This window comes from Pieris napi, chromosome 19 (genome assembly GCF_905475465.1).
Source record: "Pieris napi chromosome 19, ilPieNapi1.2, whole genome shotgun sequence".
In the NCBI taxonomy this organism is placed as follows: Eukaryota; Metazoa; Arthropoda; class Insecta; order Lepidoptera; family Pieridae; genus Pieris; species Pieris napi.
Window position 1 is genome coordinate 7,170,285 of NC_062252.1, and position 23,187 is coordinate 7,193,471.

General features: G+C 33.9%; 1 protein-coding gene across 10 annotated transcripts in view; it reads right to left on the reverse strand.

The window, feature by feature from the left end:
* Positions 1-456: 456 nt before the first annotated feature.
* The window catches only part of LOC125059041 (proton channel OtopLc), a 44,027-nt gene continuing 21,296 nt past the window's right edge, over positions 457-23,187 (reverse strand). For 3 of the 10 annotated variants that reach the window (XM_047663212.1, XM_047663214.1, XM_047663213.1), the window contains exons 2-16: positions 17,540-17,713; positions 16,520-16,683; positions 7,983-8,167; positions 7,559-7,758; positions 7,259-7,336; positions 6,757-6,871; positions 6,411-6,571; positions 6,168-6,333; positions 5,914-6,099; positions 5,462-5,821; positions 4,975-5,191; positions 4,314-4,598; positions 3,792-4,029; positions 3,154-3,321; positions 457-2,385 (exon numbers count right to left, since the gene is read on the reverse strand). In XM_047663212.1, coding sequence (XP_047519168.1) covers positions 2,245-2,385; positions 3,154-3,321; positions 3,792-4,029; positions 4,314-4,598; positions 4,975-5,191; positions 5,462-5,821; positions 5,914-6,099; positions 6,168-6,333; positions 6,411-6,571; positions 6,757-6,871; positions 7,259-7,336; positions 7,559-7,758; positions 7,983-8,167; positions 16,520-16,683; positions 17,540-17,686 — 2,811 coding nt within the window. In that variant the 5' untranslated portion in view covers positions 17,687-17,713 and the 3' untranslated portion in view covers positions 457-2,244. Of the gene's footprint in view, positions 2,386-3,153; positions 3,322-3,791; positions 4,030-4,313; positions 4,599-4,974; positions 5,192-5,461; positions 5,822-5,913; positions 6,100-6,167; positions 6,334-6,410; positions 6,572-6,756; positions 6,872-7,258; positions 7,337-7,558; positions 7,759-7,982; positions 8,168-10,020; positions 10,383-16,519; positions 16,684-17,539; positions 17,714-23,187 lie in introns of those variants that run through there. The other 7 variants (XM_047663215.1, XM_047663217.1, XM_047663219.1 and 4 more) reach the window with 7 other exon arrangements.

A 23,187-nucleotide genomic window follows, 5' to 3' on the forward strand; every position in this document is an offset into this window, starting at 1 on the left:
AAACAATGGATAATATATAAAAGTTTGAATATTTAAATCAAATGTGAGGTAAATACCAACTATTATCGTACATGAATGTTAATTTTTTTTAATTTCTCAGATCTAAATCAAGACTATGATTACTGATTCACAGTCTTTTAAGTTTTAACTGGCGCCATCTAGTTGCAGTTAGTACTTTTCGAATGCTATCTACGTTTCTACACTTAACCGGCATAGTTAAGTACTATTGCACCCTGAAAAACTATTAATACCAAATAGGTACTAAAAGGATTTTTATTTTCTTTCAGATTACAAGACAAAAACACTTTTAAACTAAATAGCACCAGTTCTTTAATTTATATGCACTTTGAATAATTAAATATAATTGGGGCTTATTTGTGTTTAATAGATAAAATTGACAATTTGTACTCAATTAAAATTAAACAATAGGTTAGTAGGTTAAAATAATACACACAATAAATTGTTATCATTAATTATTTAATTTACGCAAATAGACATTTTTTTATAATATTTTAAAGTAGAGATTCCAAACATTTATTTTTGGTAAGTATCTAATTTAACATCGAGAAAACCACATAATTTGATAAACCTAAGATACAAATATCGGTACATTTTCCAAACTTTAGGTACACAGTAAATATTACCTACAAAATTTAAGTTAGAAATCGTATAGAGTTATAAAAGGGCTTACTAATAAGTGTTAAAAATACCGGCAGTGATAAAACCAAGCCAAACACGCAATCTCTTTAATATCGAACATTCACCGCGTAGCCTTCTCAAAGGATAGGCTATAATTTTTGACGCCAATTTTAATTTCATCTAAAATTTGTATTATAATAATCCACTCAAAACTACATTCACTCGCATCTCACAAGGTGAGCACACACTCTCCGAAACTGTAATCAGATCCTTAAATTTTAAATAAATATATTATTAAATAATATTTTAAGATCTATTTATACACAATCCGTACGTAACATAATGATATAGCGCTTGACGCCTTCGTTTAATTAATACAATAATAAACTCATTCTAGGTACAGTGCCTAAGTAAATTATATAGACAGCTTATAAAAATAGATTGCACATAAAGGTTGTTACGAAAATATTTGTAAAGACATTTCATGCAACAGAATTTTATATAATTTTGTTTATCTCGTTCGTAGATCGGCGTAATTTACACAAAACGTCAACAATAAATTTTACCCTTTCAGCAAATACAATACTAGATTTATACAATTTCAACGCTAAATATAGTGCTTATAAAATGTGAGCGATGTATTAAAAAAATTGTATTGTATGGCCCCTTGCAATCAAAATATTTATACTCAATGTGGTTAAGCAGTTCCTGTTATATTCCTGCAATTTTTGTGTTTTGGTGTTCTGCTTATTAAGTACTTACATCATCTAAATACTATTCGTACGTAACATCCATATTCTACTTATCTCAAATATGTTGGCTAATAAATTTTTGAAACTTTAATATTATAATGCTTACGCAACTACTTTATTAAATTGGAGAACGTCGTGTTTGTTGACGGCCTTAGAAATTAATGGCCATTATTAATACGTTACGTTTGATAACTTTCTTGATACCTTGTTAATAATGGTAGATTCAATTTTTTTGGGTTTTGAGTGGAGCCACAAAAAAGGTGGGAGTTAGCACTGAGCTGTGAAAAAACGACCTTATCTCGAAGATTTTTGGATCCACTCATATTTATCTATTCCGTATTAACAAAGAGCCTTTAAGATGTTTAATTTAGGTATTTAATTATTTATAAGTTGCCGTTAGACTGTATGGAAGTATTTCAACCACCCAATACTGTAAGTACACGTTTCCGTACGAAATCGCGTGTAATTTTTAATTTTTAAAACTAAATTACTTCATAACCGAGTTTTATTTTGGTAGTTTATTTTTAAACGAAATTTATTGATAATGAAAATATTGTCAAATTTATCAAGATGGTTTAAGGAGGGAACAATTCACAACAAATTCTGATTCGTTTTTATGAGCAATATACGTATTAAATGTTCATCAGTCTTGGAAATAAAACTGTAAGTGGAATGTGATTTGAATGTTCCTCAAAGGCTATACCCGGGAGTTTAACCTGACGTTCTACCTACGCTAAATATACCTAGACTGAAATCGAAAAACTACAATTGCTGTCCCGGATGAGGACGAAATCGGTAAAACCCTCATATATATCGCCAATATCTTACTATATCCATTTTAATGAATGGGAATTCACTCAAGTCGAGCTTTGTAGCTGGTCTTCCAGATCTCGGCGAGGGTCACTGCGGAGTGGAAGCGATGGAATATGCAGAGTGGCAGAGTGAATCGTTGTACGAGTGACCAGGCGACGAATCCGTAGAAGTCCAATTGGACCTTCAATTTGGAAGAATTTAATAAAAATTTATTCATAAAGGTACCCGGACGGGTGTTTTAAGTTTTAAAATTTTAAATTATTATAATATGTAAAACAAAGTGTGCGTGTACTTATGTACGCGCGTAAGAAGTTATACTTCTTTGGCATTATTAAAAATAGTTTTTGATTGCAAATAATGCAAATAATTAATTACAATTAAATAATCAAAGACTGGTAAAGGAGTCATTATAGTCAATAGAGTTCAGTTTACATTTGAAAAATTAAATAAATAAATATTTATTATTATTCTCGTACATTAAGTGTAACATAAATTCTATTATTATTCGAATGTTGTTTTTAAATTATGTCCAATGCCGTAGCATCTTCCGTGGGCAACTTCATTCTGTTAATTTTGTGTAACGGTGCGTGCGCATCGTAAAATTTCTCTCATAAATTTTTCATAACGCACCTAAAGAAGTATAACTTCAGAAAAAAATTAAACTGCAAATAAAACTTAAAGAAAAAACACTTAAATTCTTTACATGAGTTTTTAGTTTATATGTCATAAATATTTTTTTAAGGCGAATTAATGATCGGACTTTGCCAACTAAACCGACAATTATTGTTACTCCGGGAAAATAACCCAGAACATTCGGGGCATGCGATAACCAAGTATCAGACGCCTAACCCTTTCAATTCTTTGAAAATTCCCTTTACGTCGTGTTTATATCTAATACGTTCTATTCATTAAACAACAGGTTCTAAACTATTTCGATCTACCAACTTACCGGGTTAGCCAGAACTTTCTGAGCCTCGACGGTGTATATGAGCCACATGGTTACGTTGCAGATGAGCAGGAAGGTGACGGCTTGACGGGCTGGTTTGCTGCGCTCTTGTTCTGGAAGATGTACTCGACGTCTTGAGACATCCGCAATGAAGAGTAGTTGAAGAATAACCTGGAAAATATCGAATCCATGAGTCCTCCATCATGACTCTCGACAGAAAACGCTATGGGAATATTCTCATGGTTAACAAGTAACCATTTCCATACATATTCTATGGGTGACTGCAGGTATAGGTATAGTCTAGGTAAGTGTAAGATACAGAACTGGACTAAGCCTGAACTACGTCTCCCGTATGTCAAAATCCGTTACGTTTGTGACATACGAGATACTTTGCGATAAGTATCGATTCTGTTGCCCTAGGTTTCGTTGGTTAGTTAAATTTCAGCGTTTAAAAGTTACTGAGGAATTATTTCGTGTTATGGCTCATCCTGGTTTAGGTATGAGCTTTATTTCAAACTGCTAGTAATATATTTGTAGTAAAGTTATAGAAGACCGATCTTCAAGAAATTTCAACTGACGATTAAAAATTATTTCTGAAACTTTATTTGAGAAAGCTAATTATTTATTGTATTGATATTCACCTGTAGTACGCTCAAGCATCCGGTGATCATTACAAGAAGGTTTGGTTCGTGGGTGAAGGCTCCCATTCCACCAGCAATCACACTGAACACGGCATATGTGAACAGTCCAAACGCCGACACGCGAAGGAGGATATCGTTCAAGTCCGACTGCTCTTCAGAACGGAACTTCAACGATTGCACCCTGTGAATAGGCTCGGTATAGGAGGGAGGATCTGCGCTCCATTTCATTTTACTACCACTAATCGTAAAGAAACAAACCAAAAATGGTAAGAGTTAGAAAAGGAGGTGTTAATCACAAATGTGACGGTCATGAAAATGTCGAAGCCGTTAGGGAAGGAGGAAGGGATGTAATGGAAGGGACAAAAAACAAAAATAAATAAACTAAAACAAAACTCATAAAATCAATCATAAAAGACATGCAAATTTTAATTAAATGGCGGAACTTTGCAAACATTATGGTAAATTAAATAAAAAACTATATCATATTTGAAATTCAATAGATTTATTTTACATAAAACTTACCGTATAAATCCAATCAGAATTGCCAGAATAGAAAGCACCATCAGAGCGCAGTGAGACACATCCGCCAAATAAATCGATAAACGCTTGAAATCTTGGTGTCTGATCAGCACGAAGAAGAGAATCAAGCAGATGAGTGATGCCACCAAGAACAGCAAACCGCAGAAGAGGCCTTTAGATGCGCCTGCGCAGTCTACGCGGTTGCCGCGTTGCGCCGCTGCCATAGCTGCCGCCCTGCGGGATAGAACAGCCTCCAGACGTCTTTCCAGATCTTCGTCATTGGCAACTCTGCAACCAAACGAGTATTTATCTTTATATCATTTTTAATTGTTGATATTTTTACAAGAGACACTTTTTGGTGATATTTTTAAGAGTATTATTCTATTGTTCTATTTCATGCTCTATATCACTAGTATGAGAATTAAAATAAATGGAGTTAGTGATAAATAATGATGGTTAGTTAGTTAATTAATCTGGTAATGGGTGAATGTTTATGTGAATGATCGACTAAAACTAAAATACAGGTTTGGTTGCATTAGTCACATTTGGGGTGATTTTTCCTTATACACATAGAAAGGAATTAAAGTTCCCTTAATATATGTATAAAAAGTCATCCCTTCTAGTTAAAATCTATGTTAACTAATGATTTTTAACGATAACATACCCGGGATAGCGGCCAATATGCTTCCACATGACGTAGATAACTGCGGCGCCGATGAGAGAATATTCAATGATGAAGGGGTAAAGATATGGCGCGGAGTCACTGACAATAGTTCCCATTATCGGATTCCTTCCACACACGCTCGTATTATCAATATTAGCGATCAAGGCAGCCGGGTTTAAGGTATCGAAAGACTCAAATATTTCTGATGCATTGTCCGCTGAAAGAAGGAAATCGTATCATAATTATCTTGACATATAGTCAACATTGGGCAGGTAAAAAACATTGTATGCAGATAAATTCGGAATTCTTCCAGACCGACTTGCGGCACTAACTTTCCATGCCATAGTCCACTGAAGGGCTCACTCGTAAACATGCGAAATGAAAATACAATCTAATAACGTGCTACAAATGATAACAATTAAAAATAGCCGAAACTGAAAAGAGTGCTACTGGAACAAAACGTGAGACCGAAGACACATCGACAAACCTGCTGAATGTGGTGGTTCATCGACACGATAAGTTTCGACACTATTGCCCCAAACATCTCTATCATATCCAAAACTCTCTTGGGTCGGGGGCACCAAATTGGATACCGTACTAACAATAGGTTTCACCGTAGAAGTGTACAGCCATTGGAAAACTTCCAACATGGCTGTCTCAGTTTGGGTCGGTTTCGTCCCGGGTGTGATCGATGCGTACGTGGTGAACGGGTTATCATTCGGCCACGAACCTCTAAGACCGTGGTTTTGATGCTTGTCGTACCCTATCGTACTCTTTATTACGTCGATGAACTTTGATTTAGGAGTGAAACCTCCACCACCACCAAAGTAATATGAGGCATGAGTAGCTGAAAATTGTTAGGTAACGTTTATTATCATGCAGGAAATGTTAGTATGAGAAAAGGCTGGAAGATGTCTCTCTATATCTGATTATACTAACTGGTGGTTAGAGTTGTAGTCGGGGTCGAAGCGGTAGACGTTGCTGCTGTAATTACTGCGGATTTAACGGTAGTGGTCGCAGTAGATGCAACAGTGGTAGCAGCCGTCGTTACAGCACCAAGAACACGACCAGCATGTCTCAAAGTTTGCTTACGAATGGCTTCTGCAAATTTTAATACAGTTTTAACTATAATTATCTTCATTAGCAAATACCGAACACACTCTTGGAAATCAATAAATAGAAATTTAATTTACTTCCGAGTACGCCTTCTCCGGACACTCCTTGAGGATTCTTTAAGTGGTAGTCTGTGATTTCCTTCAGAGATTCGAGTACCAAGGTGCGAATCCAAACGCAGATGTTAGTTGCGACCACGTGCATCAGACCGAATCGAGCGATAACTTTGAATCGATGAATGTTTAGCTAAAATATAAAAACGTATTAAAGTAATTTTTTGTTAAGGAAATATAATTTTTGAAACTGAATCAGAATAAACTTACACGAGAATTCATAAAAATAAAATACATCTGCATGAAAGTGAAAACCATTTGTAAAACGGGGTTTACTCCTTTCAAGATAAGATAACACGGAGATGTCAGCGGTAGTTCAAAGAATGTCCCGAACTCCAGCCCATTATAAATCATTGTTCCGAGACCAAAAGCTGTAATGAAATTTTATAATTAACGCAGATATATCTTTAGACTAATTAAGATTTCAAAAATAATAGGTATATGTATATCTAATAATAGTAATTTTACTGACTATACCCAATTTTGCATTACTTTAATTAAGGAATACCCAAACCACCACAAAATAATAAAAAGTGTTGTTAAACAGAGTCCTTACCTATAGCTCCTATTCTAAGGAAGAAACTGCCATGGCTGTGATCATTCTGCGATGTCTTGCGCCTGCGTACTGGTCTAGCGACAGGGCCTGCCTCGAGCTCCACGACGTCTTGTTGCTAAGTAAAGGCGTGAAACGATATTTAAAGCAATCAAATAGTAGAAAGCCAGAAATCCACAAATTAATTTCCCATATAATAAAATATTGTTTATTCATTGGTCCATGAAGATATCGTTATTAAACTTGTTGAATTTAAAATAACAAACTCGAAAATCCATCTACTGAATAATAAGAAATAGATGTTTTAACGACAACTCCATGGTCATATTTTATTAGTATGGTGCAAATACAGATTGATGTTAACATATTAATCAGGACCACGCAGGAAAACGCATCTCGAAATTTCGAAAGCAAACTGGGAAATAGCAGAATGAATTAAGCTATGCATACACAGCACATCCAAAGCAAACCACGACAATTTAAGCAGGTTTTTCAACAACCTCACCTGTTCGGAGGCATACAATAGCGCCATTTGTATTTCCTGTTGTCGAACTTTATCACGCATCTTACGGGGATACACCTCCTGCCCAAATGAATATGGAAAAAACAAAAGAATAGGCAGCGTAAACAAAAAAGGTTCATGCGGCCGCGTCCTAACAAAGCTACACGTGTGAGTAAAAAAAATTGGAAGTGCAAAAACAAAGATTATTTACATCACAATACTCAAAATTATTGTTAACTAATGATGGGGACATGACAATGTGCTGATGATGTGCTGTGTATTATTAACATGAAAGTGCCTTACCTGGAAGCTTTGTTTCTTGCTATCTTTGGTTGATTTATCCATTTCCTTATCTTTGTCCTTGGCTTTTCCGTCTTTCTTATCTTTCTTTCCATCTTTACCATCTTTTGTTTCTTTGGTTTTCTTTTCCTTCTCTTTCTTCGGCTTCTTTTCCTTTGGCGGTGGTTTCGGCTTGGGAGGACTTCCGTTACAGCATGAACTTTCTAATATAACAAACAACGTATTACAGACACCAAATTTAACAAAGACTTATTGTTTTCTATAACATACAGCAGTTTAAATAATGGTTTTTGTTATAAGAGCCGGATACAGCTTTATCTGTTTTGTGTTACAAAACATTGACCTCAAAGAAAAATTTGTATTTTTTGATAAGTATGGGTTTTTATGCATACATATTATCAAAATATATTCACTTAGCTATATTTACCTTGAAGTAAGAAGCAGAAGACGTACAATAGGAAGAGAATACTCATTCCGTAGAGGTACGTGAAGAAACCCTCATAATAGTAGAGGGGAAGGTTATGGGTTATCACATCGCTGATGACATAGGCAATGCAAACAACCACCAATAGCTTCGCGTAGATGAAGCTGGAGATGATGAACAGAGATGTTCTGGAATAAAAATTTTTGGTTAGCTAAAGATCGTCTTGAAATACTTAATAATTTTCAAACACATTATGTATTTGAAAATTATGAAGATGAAGACACGTTTTTAATTCTGCAATTTTACATTATCAAGTATGTAGTGACGTGAAGCAGTTGTCACTGCTTGTCTTAGGTATTAAGTTTGGTACATAATTTAAATTAATTACCAAACGAGCTGCGTTATTTAGCTGGTAATCAAATCCTCGTTTGATAACACGATGATATTTATACATGTTTATGTTTAGACAAGCCTTCCCGAATACAAACTCTGAAATTTGCATAATTTTATTCAATCCTACTTTTCGCAGTATTATTGAATTTTAGAATGAAGGAAACATTTTTCCAGTTATATACTTTGTCATTTTCAAGCGCAGTGGGTCAATAGTTTTTTGTTTGAACAGCGCCGACCTAGTTATAATGAAAGCACGTCCTATAAAATTATATTTTATTGTCGTTTTTATACAACCGTCCGGTTTTTCATTCGGATATTTAAGCACTCCTAACCCCGTAAGCTATACTGTTAACAATGAAATCGTTACCATTTTGTCTTTACATAAAAATATCTACTTATTAAAGCCTGTATGACTTCATTTCTTTGATTTTCATTATTTCAGATTTTTGTTTTTATGTTACAGGAGGCAGATACCACCGCCCATAGACACTCGCACTGCCAGAAGGCCTGCAAGCGCGCTGCCGGTCTTTTAAGAATTGGTACGCTCTTTTCTTGAAGGACCCTAAGTCGAATTGGTTCGGAAGTACTTGCTCTATAGAGAACGAATTCTAATATTAGTATCTTAGATGTTTTACCTAAAATGCCTAAGGGAAAATTTCATGTCGGCAACTACGTAGTATGTATAAAAGCCAGAGATAGTATGAATAAACATCATAGAATCATTTTTGGTAAGTCCACTAGACACACTAGAATTGCAGCTTTAAAAAATCTTCCACAGTACAAAGTTTGATATAATTTTTACCGCATAAAATCATAAACTTATTTCTAGGAAAACGACTCGTACATACATCGCGCGGTTAGTATTTCATGACACAAAGCATGTAATTAAGAACCCGCTATAAATTTCAGAATTTCAAATAAATAAATCGTAATTTATTTAAGTAAAGTTGGTAGGTTTTCCTTTTTCATATTTCTATGTTGTGTACGCCCCAGTTAAAGACAATACATTTCTCATTGAAACTTTAATATGGACCGTTCGAAGACAAAGACTTTCTTCACTGTCACTGTCACTACGCAACGGTATAGATTATATAGCTGTTATATATGTTAACGTAAAATTGTAAAAACCGTTAGATTGTAATCTATCGGTTATCGGTTATCGGTATTCGGTAGATTGTACTACACTAACTTAGTTATCATTCAAACTTCTTTGGTCAATTACAGATTAATTTTACTTCCCAACAATTTCATATAACTACCGAATAATAATACGTTAAATTGCAAGCAGTATGTTGAGTTGACAATCTTTCGACAGTTTACAATCTCGCGAGATAGATTACAATCTAACGGTTTTTACAATTTTACGGTGACATATACATCGTTCTTCATAATGTAGAATTTAGTAAAGGTATTAGCGGAGATTTTCTTTTTATTATTGTGTGAAACTTTAATGACGTAATTTTGAGTAAAACATAATAGAACTTATTACCAGTAGTATATTGGAAGATTTAAGGGGTGTCCACCCAATCCAATAAAACAGTATTTTGGCTCTAAGAATAATAATAAAAGTGTTCAAACTTAAACTAAAAAAAAAAATTATCAATATATTATTTGTGATAATGGATTATAAATTCAACTCGGAACGTACTTCTTTGACGGCTTCGGCTGGACGCACTTCAGCTCCATCTCCTTATTAGCATTGTTATGCTTCTCAGCAATTGCGATATCGCTACCCTGCTGGCGGTGCTGTCCCACGGGTAACGTTGCCATATTATCCACCGACTCAAGTTCCACAGTCGCCACTTTCACTTCAGCCTCGGTTGGCTGGTGCTTATCTTTACCCATCGCGGTGTGAAACGAACACTTCACAATATTACGGGCATCTTAAGAGTCTTTGGGATTAAGGACAGGGTAAGGGTGGGATTCGCGAAGAGCTCCTTTAATATAAAAAGGCTCCGGAAGCGAAAAGGTGCGGCTCCAGCTCGGTACCCGCGGCTCGAGTGTGGCGAGAGTTGCGCAGTAATGGATGCTGCGCGCATAAGGACTTCGTAGGGGCGACAATCGCACCCCTCCGATTAAATTGTACTCTTAATATAGAGGGTCGGTATTTTATGATTTTAAAGAGGGGCAGTTATTATGAGGGACAAACGCCATTAGACACAAAATGCCCACATCTAATTTATGCAATCAAAACTTAATAGTATCTATAAAAAGCGTGTCCTCTTTTACAAGTGTAAAGTCACCGCTTAGGTAATTATAATTATATTATAATGCTAAAACTGAGTTGTTTAAATAAAGCCCAATTGGATTTCAAATTTAAGCTTTTGACAGCCCTAGCTTGGCGGCAAGCGGTCGATAGAGGCGCGTCTCTCCCGGTAAACTTTGGGAGGCTGCGCGAGCGACCCACTGACCCGGCCTCAACTGAATACTCCTAACAAAACGCCTCCATTACTGAAGTACTACTCCATGTCTACGTTGCAACCCTAATTATTCATATTAGAATGCAAACGCACGTGTGTCATAAGACGTCGGACAAGTAAAAAGGCATTTAATGGTCTCAAAGGATGAAAGGCGACGCGCATGCTCGCTCCTGATTGAATAGGAACTGTGGGAGGGGTCGGCGAACTCCAATACAAACACAACACAATAGCACTATTTCGAATTGGCACATTATGTGAATTTGTTAACATTATTTGTTACGATATATTACTCGATCCTTATTATAGAACGTGGAATTAACATACTACGGTATTTGTTAACAATATTACTATTTATATTTCGTAATCTACAAATAAATAAAAATTAATTACCAATATTTTTTTTTTTTTTTTTTTTTTTTTTAAAGACAATTCACACCAATTGACCGAGTCCCATGCTAAGCTGGTGAAGCTTGTGTTATGGGTACTAGGCAACGGATATACATACATATTATAGATAGATAGACATATAAATACATATTTAAACACCCAAGACCTAAGCACAACACCAAATGCTCATCACATCGATGTTCGTCTCAGCCGGGGATCGAACCCGGGACCCATGGATTCGCAGTCAGGGGTACTAACCACTAGACCAATGAGTCGTCGATATTAATATGATGAATATTAATCTAATGTAAAACCATAAGTCTTAATGCACACGTTTCTTTATTTATTTGTTGTGTTTTATTTGTTAAATTACTTCTATTTATCAAATAAAACACAAATACTTACCACACACACGTGCATTGTTGTTGTTCCTAGTGTACTTTTATATTGATATATTTTACAATCTACTACTTTACTCTCCTCTACTCTACTCTCAACTGTCATGCTGACAATATGTTTTAGAACTTATAAATAAATTGTGTCATCTTTGTGTTGTGTAACTGTTAATAGTCGGTGCAAAGATATTAATTATTACCTAATTTAATTATTATTAGAATTATATTTAGTTTTATTAATTGTTAATTAATATTTCGGTCTAAAGAAACTTAAAGATTATATAACCATAATCTTATTCTTACAACACAGAAGAAGTCAGGCAATACAAGCATTACAATATGGGTCAAAAAGACGCTAAGTTCTATTTAGTCTAATTAGCAATGCCTATAAGTTATGTCTTGCTAAAATCGTCGCCCCTACTCGAATCTTACGACATCTGTTATCCTCTATTAGACCTAGTATGTTATTATTGCATAATATAACCAAGGAGGGTAGACACCGCTATAGTGCAACAAGTTTAAATCAGGTCGTCTAACGATCATATTTAATATTACATATGTATGAAAAGGCTGAGAAATGTTTTCGAATTCAAATCGGCCGCGGCGTATAGGAACTGACATACAATATGTTATTAAAGTCACCGAAGAACCTTATAGATAATTCCCCTACAAGTTTAATTACCAATCTAAGCTTTATCTTGGTCTGGCGAAGTTAATCTTTCAGGGCCGGGTCGTGACTTCTCAGTTAAATGAATAACTAATCCCCTTATTCTTAAAAACAAAATAGGTTTCATTACTCGTTATAATACTTTAATGTACCTTTTTATCCAACTGTATTTACGCTGTGATAGAAAAAGAGAACATTAGTAAAAACGGTGCATTTAAACTGATTTATTTTGTATCGAAATAGACTGGTATAGCTGCCTATTAGAATTCAGGATTGCATACAAAATGTTTCATGCATATGTTTTATCTATACTTACAGAATTATTGTTTGCGGAAATTCAGTCGAACAAAGGAAGGGTATTTAATAAGTCCATATACGTTCACAAAAACATAAATATTTTTTAGTCAACGGAAAAGGACAACTGCCGAAATAGACATGGGGAGAAATTGGTTTTGCAAAAAATTAATCTCGAATTGTTTAGGATAAACACTTCTTGTATCGCAATCAAGGTTTATAATAATTAATTTACCGAAAACATTCAACGATCTTCCTACTAGGAAAATCGACTAAATGCTACTTTTGGAAACAGAATATTATTCTATTAATTGAGGGAAACATTTTACTTAATATATATTAATAGTGTCTTGTTGTAGTGATAAAATAATATAAAAACTGACTATGATGATATGATTATATGATAATGTAATATTAAACTACTATGTAAAATTCTACCTTTTAATTTATTATTATAAAATTATAACGCGTAACGCGTTAAGTCTTGATGCAACAATGATAATAATCTAAGGTAACATTGCATTCAACAAGTGTTGCGTAATGTAATTAATCCCAATGGTAATTCTATAATAGCATGCTATTAAAAGTAATTTTCTACGATATAATAGAGACTTTAAAAAATCACGTGAGATCTACTTGTGTTTTGCTGTTTCTTATTCATTTTACTTTTGTGAACTTCAGTTGTGCTCATTGTGGTCTAATAAATTAATGATTCATTAAATACATTTACATTAAATATATAAAGGAACGGTGCGATCCGACTTTGGTATAGGCCGATAACCGATTTAGGTATAGTGAAGTCACAGAACACAGTACATGTGACCGAACATGAACATAGTACATGTTTGATCTATAGAATCTGTGGATCTAATGGAATACATTTTTCGGTTTAGTAGGCACGGCATATACAATATCAATGCCAGACATTTAATCCTATGTCCTATTGTGGTAAAGACAATAAAAATCTTAACCATTCAGAATTGAATAGAAAATATGAGAAAGTCAAAAGGTAAAAATTTTAAATCCTATCTATTGTCCTATACGATTTTAACAATTACATAGCGAATTAAATAAGCATAAATAAAATTAAATAAGAATCGTTACAGGATAAATAAAAAAAACGTTTTTCAGTATACTTTTAAGTACCATCAACAAAGAAAAATGGACTAAGGATGTAATTGAGTGGTATCCGAGGAACGGAAAAGAAAACGAGGAAGTCTAATTAAAAGATGGGAGGATCTACCAAAAGGATGGAGAAGGTCTGCCAAGGATAGAGAGACGTGGAAACGATTGGGGGAGGCCTATGTCGACAGACAACCTGACCAAAGTGGTTGCTAATAAATTATTATTTTCGCTATATAAATTAGATTTAAGAATACTACTATATAATATACTAGCTGATCCGGCAAACGTCGTTTTGCCATGTTTATCATTTATAATAAAAAATAGGGGTTGATCGTAGAGGGGTGAAAATTAGGGGTTGTGTGTATATTTTAATGCTGTATCATAAAAAAATATTTTATTTTATCTAAGAATTAAAAAAAAATAGGGATGGACTATCCTTTAACATTTAGGGGGATGAAAAATAGATGTTGTCCGATTCTCAGACATACCCAATATGCACACAAAATTTCGTGAGAATCGGTCAAGCCGTTTCGGAGGAGTTTAACCACAAACACCGCGACACGAGAATTTTATATATTAGTTTAAAATTGTCAACGAATAAAGGGCTTTTATTATTATTAAGTACCATCAATAAATGGCCACTATGGCCTAAAAGTTTGATGCAGCATCCGAACAATTTAATGTCCACTGGAAACGCTTTGATTGTGGCTTCCTGTCCTTTTTTAAATTACTCTTTGTTGGGTCATGGCTGTGATAATTTGTCCCCTATGGATTAATATGTCAATATCAGCTAACATGAAAGTGTCAATAAGAACGATAAGAGGGAAACATCGTTGAGTGTGCTTCGTTTTAGAACGACTTAAGTCAATGGCTCTTACAAAGGTAATGTTGTGTATTCTTTAAGAATCCAGTGAACCTTTGATTTGGACTTCAGATTTCTGTATCGTGAATATACGATTTTAAAAAAATGGTGACTTTCAGCAACATAATACTGGAAACAGAACTAATTTAAGCGTACGACCATCCAGGCTCCAGAAGATAAACCACTCCGTATATGGAAATTGTATTCGATTTTACAACAAACTCCCAAGCGAAATTAGAGATTTATCACTGAATAAACTCAAAGCTATCCTAAAGTAAATAAATCAATAAAGCTTTTTATAAATTTAACGAATATTTAAATGATCCTAATCCTTGGGATTGATTTGCTCCAGTTCAAACAATGAGACTCAAAACTTAGCGATTAAAATGAGTGGCGGAGGGTTTCTTACCAGTTCTTGCCCCTTGACTTGCGAACTGGTAGTAAATTTAAATTTGGAAATAAAGTTATTTTGAGTTTGAGTTTGATCATTTAGCTTTCTTAATATAGGTATAGGTTCTTAGTATAGGATAGCCTTCTGGCCGTGACAGACGCCGTCGACGTTTTTGGGTCTAAGGCATGTCAGTTTCCTCACGATGGTTTCCTTCACGGTACGCTAGATCCATGACATAAAGTAAGTCGAGTTTTTAAATGTACCTGGAGAGTCAATATCTCTTTAGGTATTTTAAACTAAAATTCCGAAATTGTATCAAATCCAATTGTTAAGATTCTTGGATATAATAACTCAATAAAGTTTCATACCAAAATCCCTCTTAAAAGTGTTGATTGAATTTTTTGTAAATTATAGCCTATCTGAGCAATAGCAAATTCTAAAATACATACAATTACGCTTTTGCAGTAATAGTACAATTGTATGACTAGGGTATTGTATGAGAATAACTTTTCTAATCAACTAGCAGACCGGCCAAGCGTTGCTGTGGCTAAGGTTTTTGTTATATTACATAGTAGCAAACTATTCAAGAGAAACGGTAGGAGAACACCAGTCACGGGGACCACCATGCTGTTTTGGTGGTTATGCCATTAAATTGTAGCTTATGTGAAACGTTGGTACTTTCAACACAGCGCCATCTATTAGAATTGTGTGAAATTATTAAAAAATAATTTGCAATAACATAATATTGCGGGTATAAATTAAGATGTAAGCTATCCTATCTTTTAAGTTGGATCAAACTACAAACGGTGTTCAAATTTGATTAATATCGGTTTGGTAGTTTAGGAGTCCATAGCGGACAAACAACGTGACACGTAATTTATATATATTAAGATTTGTACTCGCTTCAGGGTAGCCTATTTATTGTGCTCGCTTAGCGACGTACGTTTACGTACTACATTTAATTAGTTATACAAATGTACTTTATATTTAGATAATGATATTAATATTTCCGTATCGAGTCTACATAGCAATAACATTATTGGTAATTGTCTCAAAATATACCAATTAAATTTTATCAATTGTAAATACACCTTAATATTTATAAAATAATATTAAAAAAACGTATGGCACTCGGGGACTGCAGCTATTGCATAATTTTTCTTTTCAACTTATGCAATTATAATTATTTATTTATGCAGTATTTTTTTTCTTTGATATTAATGCAAGTTTTTTCTTTGATAAATTAATTCAATCTACCAGACTCAGACTAACTCGCCTATATAGTCTGTCTCACTCTAAGGCGCACCGGCTGCACCGATCTCGTCAGAGAGATGTGAATACGCAGTATGCGTTCTGTCCTGCTCTAACGCGTAAGGTTTTTTTCGTTACGGAATTTCTGGATTCGGTCTCCACGCTCGAGGCCCGCGATAGCAATAGCTCAAAAATGTCATCCGAATCTACTATTGACAAGATTGTTATTTTACAGTTCTTTTAAATTAATTAAGAAATATTCACACAAGTGGAACACATGTTCATGAGCATGTAAGTAGCTTAGGGATAAAAATTCATGGTATAGCTGTGAAAATAACTTAAATAAAAGACTTACTTGGCATTTTTAGGTCTTGTATTGGGCTGGCAGCAGGCTCTATACCGTAGTATTGCCTCGGTGGGTGTCAGGGCATCAGTTTCATCCGCCGGCACCTCACACTCGTCAGTGACGAGTGGAGCGCGTGCCGGCGAAGTATGTGATCCGTACCCGTCGGAATTCAGCTAAAAACAATTGAAAATCAATTATTTTTTAAATTGGGATGAGTTTTCTATATTGGAGAGATAGTAACAATTTTTTTTACGCCAGAAAGGAAACTTCGTCGTGAAAAGTTCTAACTTGGCTTTTAGATAATCTTTTAGTTTTTTTTTTACGAAATGCAATTGTTATTAATTCACTGCAGTTAATATACTCAACTCGTTTGTTCGGTAGATTATTTTTAAGAAGATAATCACGAAATATTTGTTTTCCCGTTATCGCACCCAAGACTAGCTATATGTATCCGTTTACCACTGAGCTATGGTGGCAGTATCTGCTTCCATGTATTTAAAAATACACCCACATCAAACAACAAAGAATACCAAAGCAACAAACTACGTTTACGCGAAAGAAAATCTAAAGTCGTAAGATCGTTTATTATTAACAAATACATTATTAAAGTGCTAGGCAACGCGTGCAATATTTTGTTCTATATCATGCCTCTACAAATAACAATAATGAATGATGAATTAACGAAACAGTCAATTAAATTACTTATCGTGTTGTGTTCAAAGAAATATTTATTTAAATATTATTTACCAAATTTAGTACTAATTAAACTTAAATTAATAATAAAACTATATATATTGACTAACTTACCCTATTCAACGCCCAATAATGTACAATAATAATGCGTTTTAGTTTTAATTTACATGTTCTACTTAGGTACGTCATTAAACTTCTGATCAAGACATAGTTAGCAATGTCTATCTAGTAAAATATTTGTATATATATTGTCATAATAATAATAATATATATTGTAATATAGAATAATTTATATAAATTGTAAAAAAAAATGAATGATGATGTAGATGATCTTACTTTGACGATGGTGCCGACCTGGGTGTCTGGTGGGGGTGGGGCGTGATCCACTTGATCACGGGATTGATCTTTGTCACGTTCGATTCCGTCAGCTGGTGCGCCAAGCAGCCGCTCCTTCATCTCGTGGATGTAGGGGCAACGCTGCATCGCGATGTAGAATTCGCGGACGCGCACCTGTATTCAATTAAAATTCGATTAAAACAAGGCACTCTTTGCACTAAAATCCATTTTTGTATGTTATGTTTGGTTATATACAGCTTATTTATAAAACAATCTGCTATTCAAGCTTGAGTGTTTTTTAGTAGTTAGGTAGCGATTCCAATAAGGAATTAATTATACAAAACGTTTTAAGCAATTATTGTAAATCAGTATCGGTTTCAAAAAAGTTCGCGGAGTTAAAAGAATTCTTCACTACAGAGTCACTTTCTTAATGGTTCGTATTATTTATTACATGATACTAGCCTGAACAACTCTCTGTTGGCTATTCTTTTAAAAATAACACGAAAAACGATATAATAAAAAGTGATTGGCGCCAAAGCCGCAAAATGGGCGCCACAGATAAATCGAAATTGGAACATGCCATAGAGTATAAAAGAACTGCGAACTAGCAAAAAATAAAAATGAATACTCTTTGGTGATACCTACTTCGTGTTCTTTTGACCTTTGACGCTTATTGAACATTAATTTGACTGAGCAATAGTTTCTTTTAGGATTAAAAACCTTAATAAACTTTGATATACATACATACTTATTCTAGTCAACTTATTTGAATGTTACATGGGCTAAGCATGATTATTTTTATGAATACCACAGAATGTATATCAAATAATTACACTGCGAATAATATAGTGTTATTGGCAGACGTTATCCTATAGCCAGGGCATTGCACTGCCAAACTAGTTCCGTAAGTCTGAAGATAATAAACACGGGCGAATACCGTGAAATATCTAGGTTTCATTTGAATTCTAATTAAGTTTTTGCCTACCAGAATTTGTTATTGTTTTAAATTTTAACGACGTTTCAGGCGATAAATATTATAAAAGTATATATAAATGTTTAATGGGTATGTTATTATTACTTGCTAGACAGTTTGGTATGAAAACCCGGAATGATTGCTTAAAAAGGAGGATATATTTTTTATTTAATAATGTTAAAAAAATAGAATAAGTTAACATTAAACTACATACATATATATAAAAGTTAAAAACTAATAATCGTGACTGTTAAAATAAAAAACTATATCATTCTCTCTCTCGCTCTAGTATTTATTCAAAGTTAACATTCATCAATCTATATTTATTTTAGGGCCATATATTATTTTTATTGGGAATTTTCCAAAAGTAGGATCCTCGACAGTGGGAATATATTTACTAAGATGAAGTGTTAAAGTGACAAATGACAGATTACATATCAGTCACCATGCCAATTAAAAATATTTTAAAATACACCAGTGCAAACTAGCGAGCTACCAAAATTACATCGCACAGCTCGCATTTCCATCGCTACGGTACGAATAACAATTTTCATCGTGTACATACTACAGAGAAACACTAGAAAATACTTTATGATGAAAACATTCTATGACAGGTCAACATTTTTGTAAATTCACCGGTGGTATACAAAGCTAAATCTTTAATATATATAAATTACGTGTCACGTTGTTTGTCCGCTATGGACTCCTAAACTACTGAACCGATTTCAATCAAATTTGCACACCGTGTGCGGTTTGATCTAACTTAAAAGATACGATAGCTTACATCTCAATTTATACCCGCAATATTATTTTATTGCAAATTATTTGTTAATTATTTGATAGTCACAATTCTAACAGATGGCGCTGTGTTGAAAGTACCAACGTTTCACATAAGCTACAATTTAATGGCATTACCACCAAAAAAGCATGATGGTCCCCATGACTGGTGATCTCCTACCGTTTCCCTTGAATAGTTTACTACTATGTAATATAACAAAAACCTTAGCCACAGCAAGGCTTGGCCGGTCTGCTAATGTATACTAAAAAGAACAGTCTGAATACATTTCATGGCATTCACTAAGAACGAGGTTGATTAAAAACAGTACATTTCTAATTCTACTACAGTACATGTCCCGTCGAGGCTGTAGACTGTTTTTGTTATACGTTTCTATTATGTTAGAAAATACCAGGACAGTTCCATCCGCTTGCATGTGGGTGGCATACTATACTATAAATGGTATAATTGCTTCTAACACCTAAGCGATTCCTTCACGCGCCCTTTTTTTAGAACAAGATGCAAACGGGCAGGAGGCTTATCTCATTTTAAGTGATACCCATGGACAAAGCAAGTGCGTTGCCTGCTTTTAAAGAATAAAAGAAAATCTTTAATATGATTTCAACATTTTCATTTCTTTTACGTTAAAATTTGAGATATCACTTTTAATTAGTATCGTTTGTGTTAGGGACCAGAATATTTGGGAACGAGGTGCTATTCTGAATTAATTGACCCAATTTTTATACCAAAACATCTGTAAGATTCTGGTAGATTTTTTTGTGCCTCTCTAATTACTGAAAGTTCTCCGTTATCTCTTGTTTCTTCACAATCTAAACAGTTGTTTCACTGTTTTGTGTATAACCAGGTTTGTGTATAACTCCATTTTTTTTTAATTTCACAAATGAAACTAATGTTGTTTTCCGCATCACCTCGACGTCCGTCGTTCCACAACTGAGCGTTTTTAAGGAAGTTTTTGTTATGTGGAACCAGCTGCCGACTGAATTATTTCAGAACCAATTCGATTTAGAGTCCTTCAAGAAAAGAGCGTACCAATTCTTAAAAGGCCTGCAACGCACTTGCGTGTCTTCTAGCAATGTTTGTGTCCATGGGGATATGACTTAACAGCAGCAGGTTTGTTATAAAACAATAATTATAATATGTATTTTTAAAAAGTCAAAAATAATATAGTAAATGGAAATACTACTATAAAAACCATTCTAACAGTGGAATGCATTTATAAAATAAAACAATTATGGAAATGATCACTGCAAACACCATCGATTGACCAAAATGAGGCCAGTAGGGCGCTGGACATGAAACTTGATACTAACAAAGCGTTATGAGTATGTTAGCAACAAATTAAATTGTCACAACCTTATATACCACAGACAAGATCCATAGTCAGTAACTCTATATCCGACAAAGAAGGTTTCAATTAATTCATCATGCGTTATAGACTGTCATTGAATGAATATTACATCACCCAAGATTATATGTACTGAGTTTTACTAGTTTAAACCGTAATTGCTACGAGTTTTAGGATAAGAATGACTTTCGTCCCGTATGTAAAAAAAACTATACTTACTACATATTTTAACAGTCATAGTTAGAGCTTAGTATCAACTCTGAATCTTACCATTAGGGTTAATTACCTACATTCTATACAGACAGAGTAATTTATTTATTTATTTTACAGTTTATTGACAATCCACAGCTTTTTTCTTTGATATTTTCAATATTTAAATTAAAAAATATAGACAAATCGGATTACACCATATGAGTTATTACTTAAACAAGACAATTTACTTATAATTAAACTGGTTGAGGTGTGTGTGGAAATGTATAATATGTAAGGGTGTTTAAGTGTGTGAGTGTGCGTTTTAAATCTTTACAAAACCGTACTACGTCATAGACCATAATAATTTGAATTTAGAATCTGGGTGTTAGACCAACACAGAGCATCGTTAATTATCTGCGTAAAATAAGGTTGAGGTGCTATTCACTATATATTCATACGCGCATAAATTAGTTACTCCGCTATTATACGATATTTCTGAGTTATTACTTTTAAATTTACTTCAGTTTTCATAATAATGTTATTTAGCTTAGCTTGGGTGGGTAACAATAACTCAAAAACAAGGCTGATGAAAGATAAGTTATAATTGTGTGAAAACAGTATTATGCTATTTAAATTTACGAAATTTAAATAAAATTTCACAATCTTTTTAATTGTCATCATAACTTGTTCATTACGCGCAAACAAAGAACTTTATAAAAAATACTAGCTGACCCGGCAAACGATTGTTTTGCAATGTATATTATTTCTAGGCAACATTTTGTAGCTCAATAAAAATAACTATCAACAATAGTAAAAAATAGGGGTTGATCGTAGAGGGGTGAAAATTAGGGGTTGTAGGTATTTGTATATGCTGTATCATGAAAAAATAAAAATATTTTTTTTTGTCTAAAAATTCAAAAATTATAATTTTGGGGTAAAAAAAGATATTAGCCGATTCTCCGACTTACTGAATATGCTTAAAAACATTCATAAGAATCGAATCGAGCTGTTTTGGAGGAGTATGGGCACGAATATTATGACATGAGAATTTTATATATTTTATAAGAATTTGATCTCATCATTCCGGTCCGTAATAGGTACATACCTACTTGATTTAAAAGTATCTATAAGACAATCGATTTGTCTGCCCAGTACTGGTGTACAGAAGATAAAGAAGTCTTTAAATTAAATGTTTCAGAAAATTAAATCAATAATTCGCTCAACGAATAAGTATCGCTAATACAGCGAAGAAATGCTGCCAGAATTTGTACATCGCCACAGGGACCAAACATTTTAAATTTCTATTAATTTTTTAATATTATTACTAGATTAATAATATTGTAAATAAAATTAAATAGATTTTCATCTTATATTGTCTTTGGTTTACCCATGTAAATTTTATTCTCAACGTTTCGTGCGCTTTTCAGCAACATTCAGCGATATTGAAATGTTTAAATAAAATTGAGTTTCAATTTACAATATTTCTAAAACCAGAACTTATGAGTAACTGATATAAATACATGCACGATAAACAGAAAGGCGTAAAAAGAACAATAGAAATAGGTCGAACGGCGAGTAATAGCCCATTAATAGGCTATAATAACCCCAAAGCGTAAATACATCGCCTCAATAGAGTTACAAGAGTATCAACAGGTGCTAAACATACCTGCTTAGTTCGGTAGCATAGCATCCGCATATATAGTTTCTTATTTTTTATAAAGCAAGAAGTATTTCTGAACCAATTCGACTTAGGGTCCTTCAAGAAAAGATCGTATCAATTATTAAAAGGCCAGCAACGCACTTGCGAGCCTTCTGGCAAGCGTCCATGGGCCGCGGCACTCAGAAAAACATTCCTGGTTATTGGATTACTAAAATAAAAATTACTATGCAACAAAAGTCGAATCCATACACCCTTCAGTTTTTTAAGTCGGTAAAATGGTAGGGATCTTCAAGAAGTGTCAATTTTTAAAAATAAGACACTAAGAAACGTATAATATTTTATTTATAAGGCCCGTTATAATCGATTCTAGGAAAATTGCAATTTTAAAGTCGATGTCATGTATTAAACACAAGCGAAATCTTTCGCTTGACTTCACAGCCTTAATCCCTGACATCTGAATAGATTCATTCAGTAAGATTCAAGTGCTCTCTGAGACATGGCTCCAAACGAGTTCCACTTCTTGTGAACGGCGGATCATAAAAGATACGGCCTCAAATACTTACGCGTGCTTTAAGGCAAACATAATCTTATGAGACATTATCTTCAACTTTTTACGGTGTCTTAATCATTATTAACATCGTTTTTATATGCTGACCTCGAATCGGCCGCACTTCGCAATGAT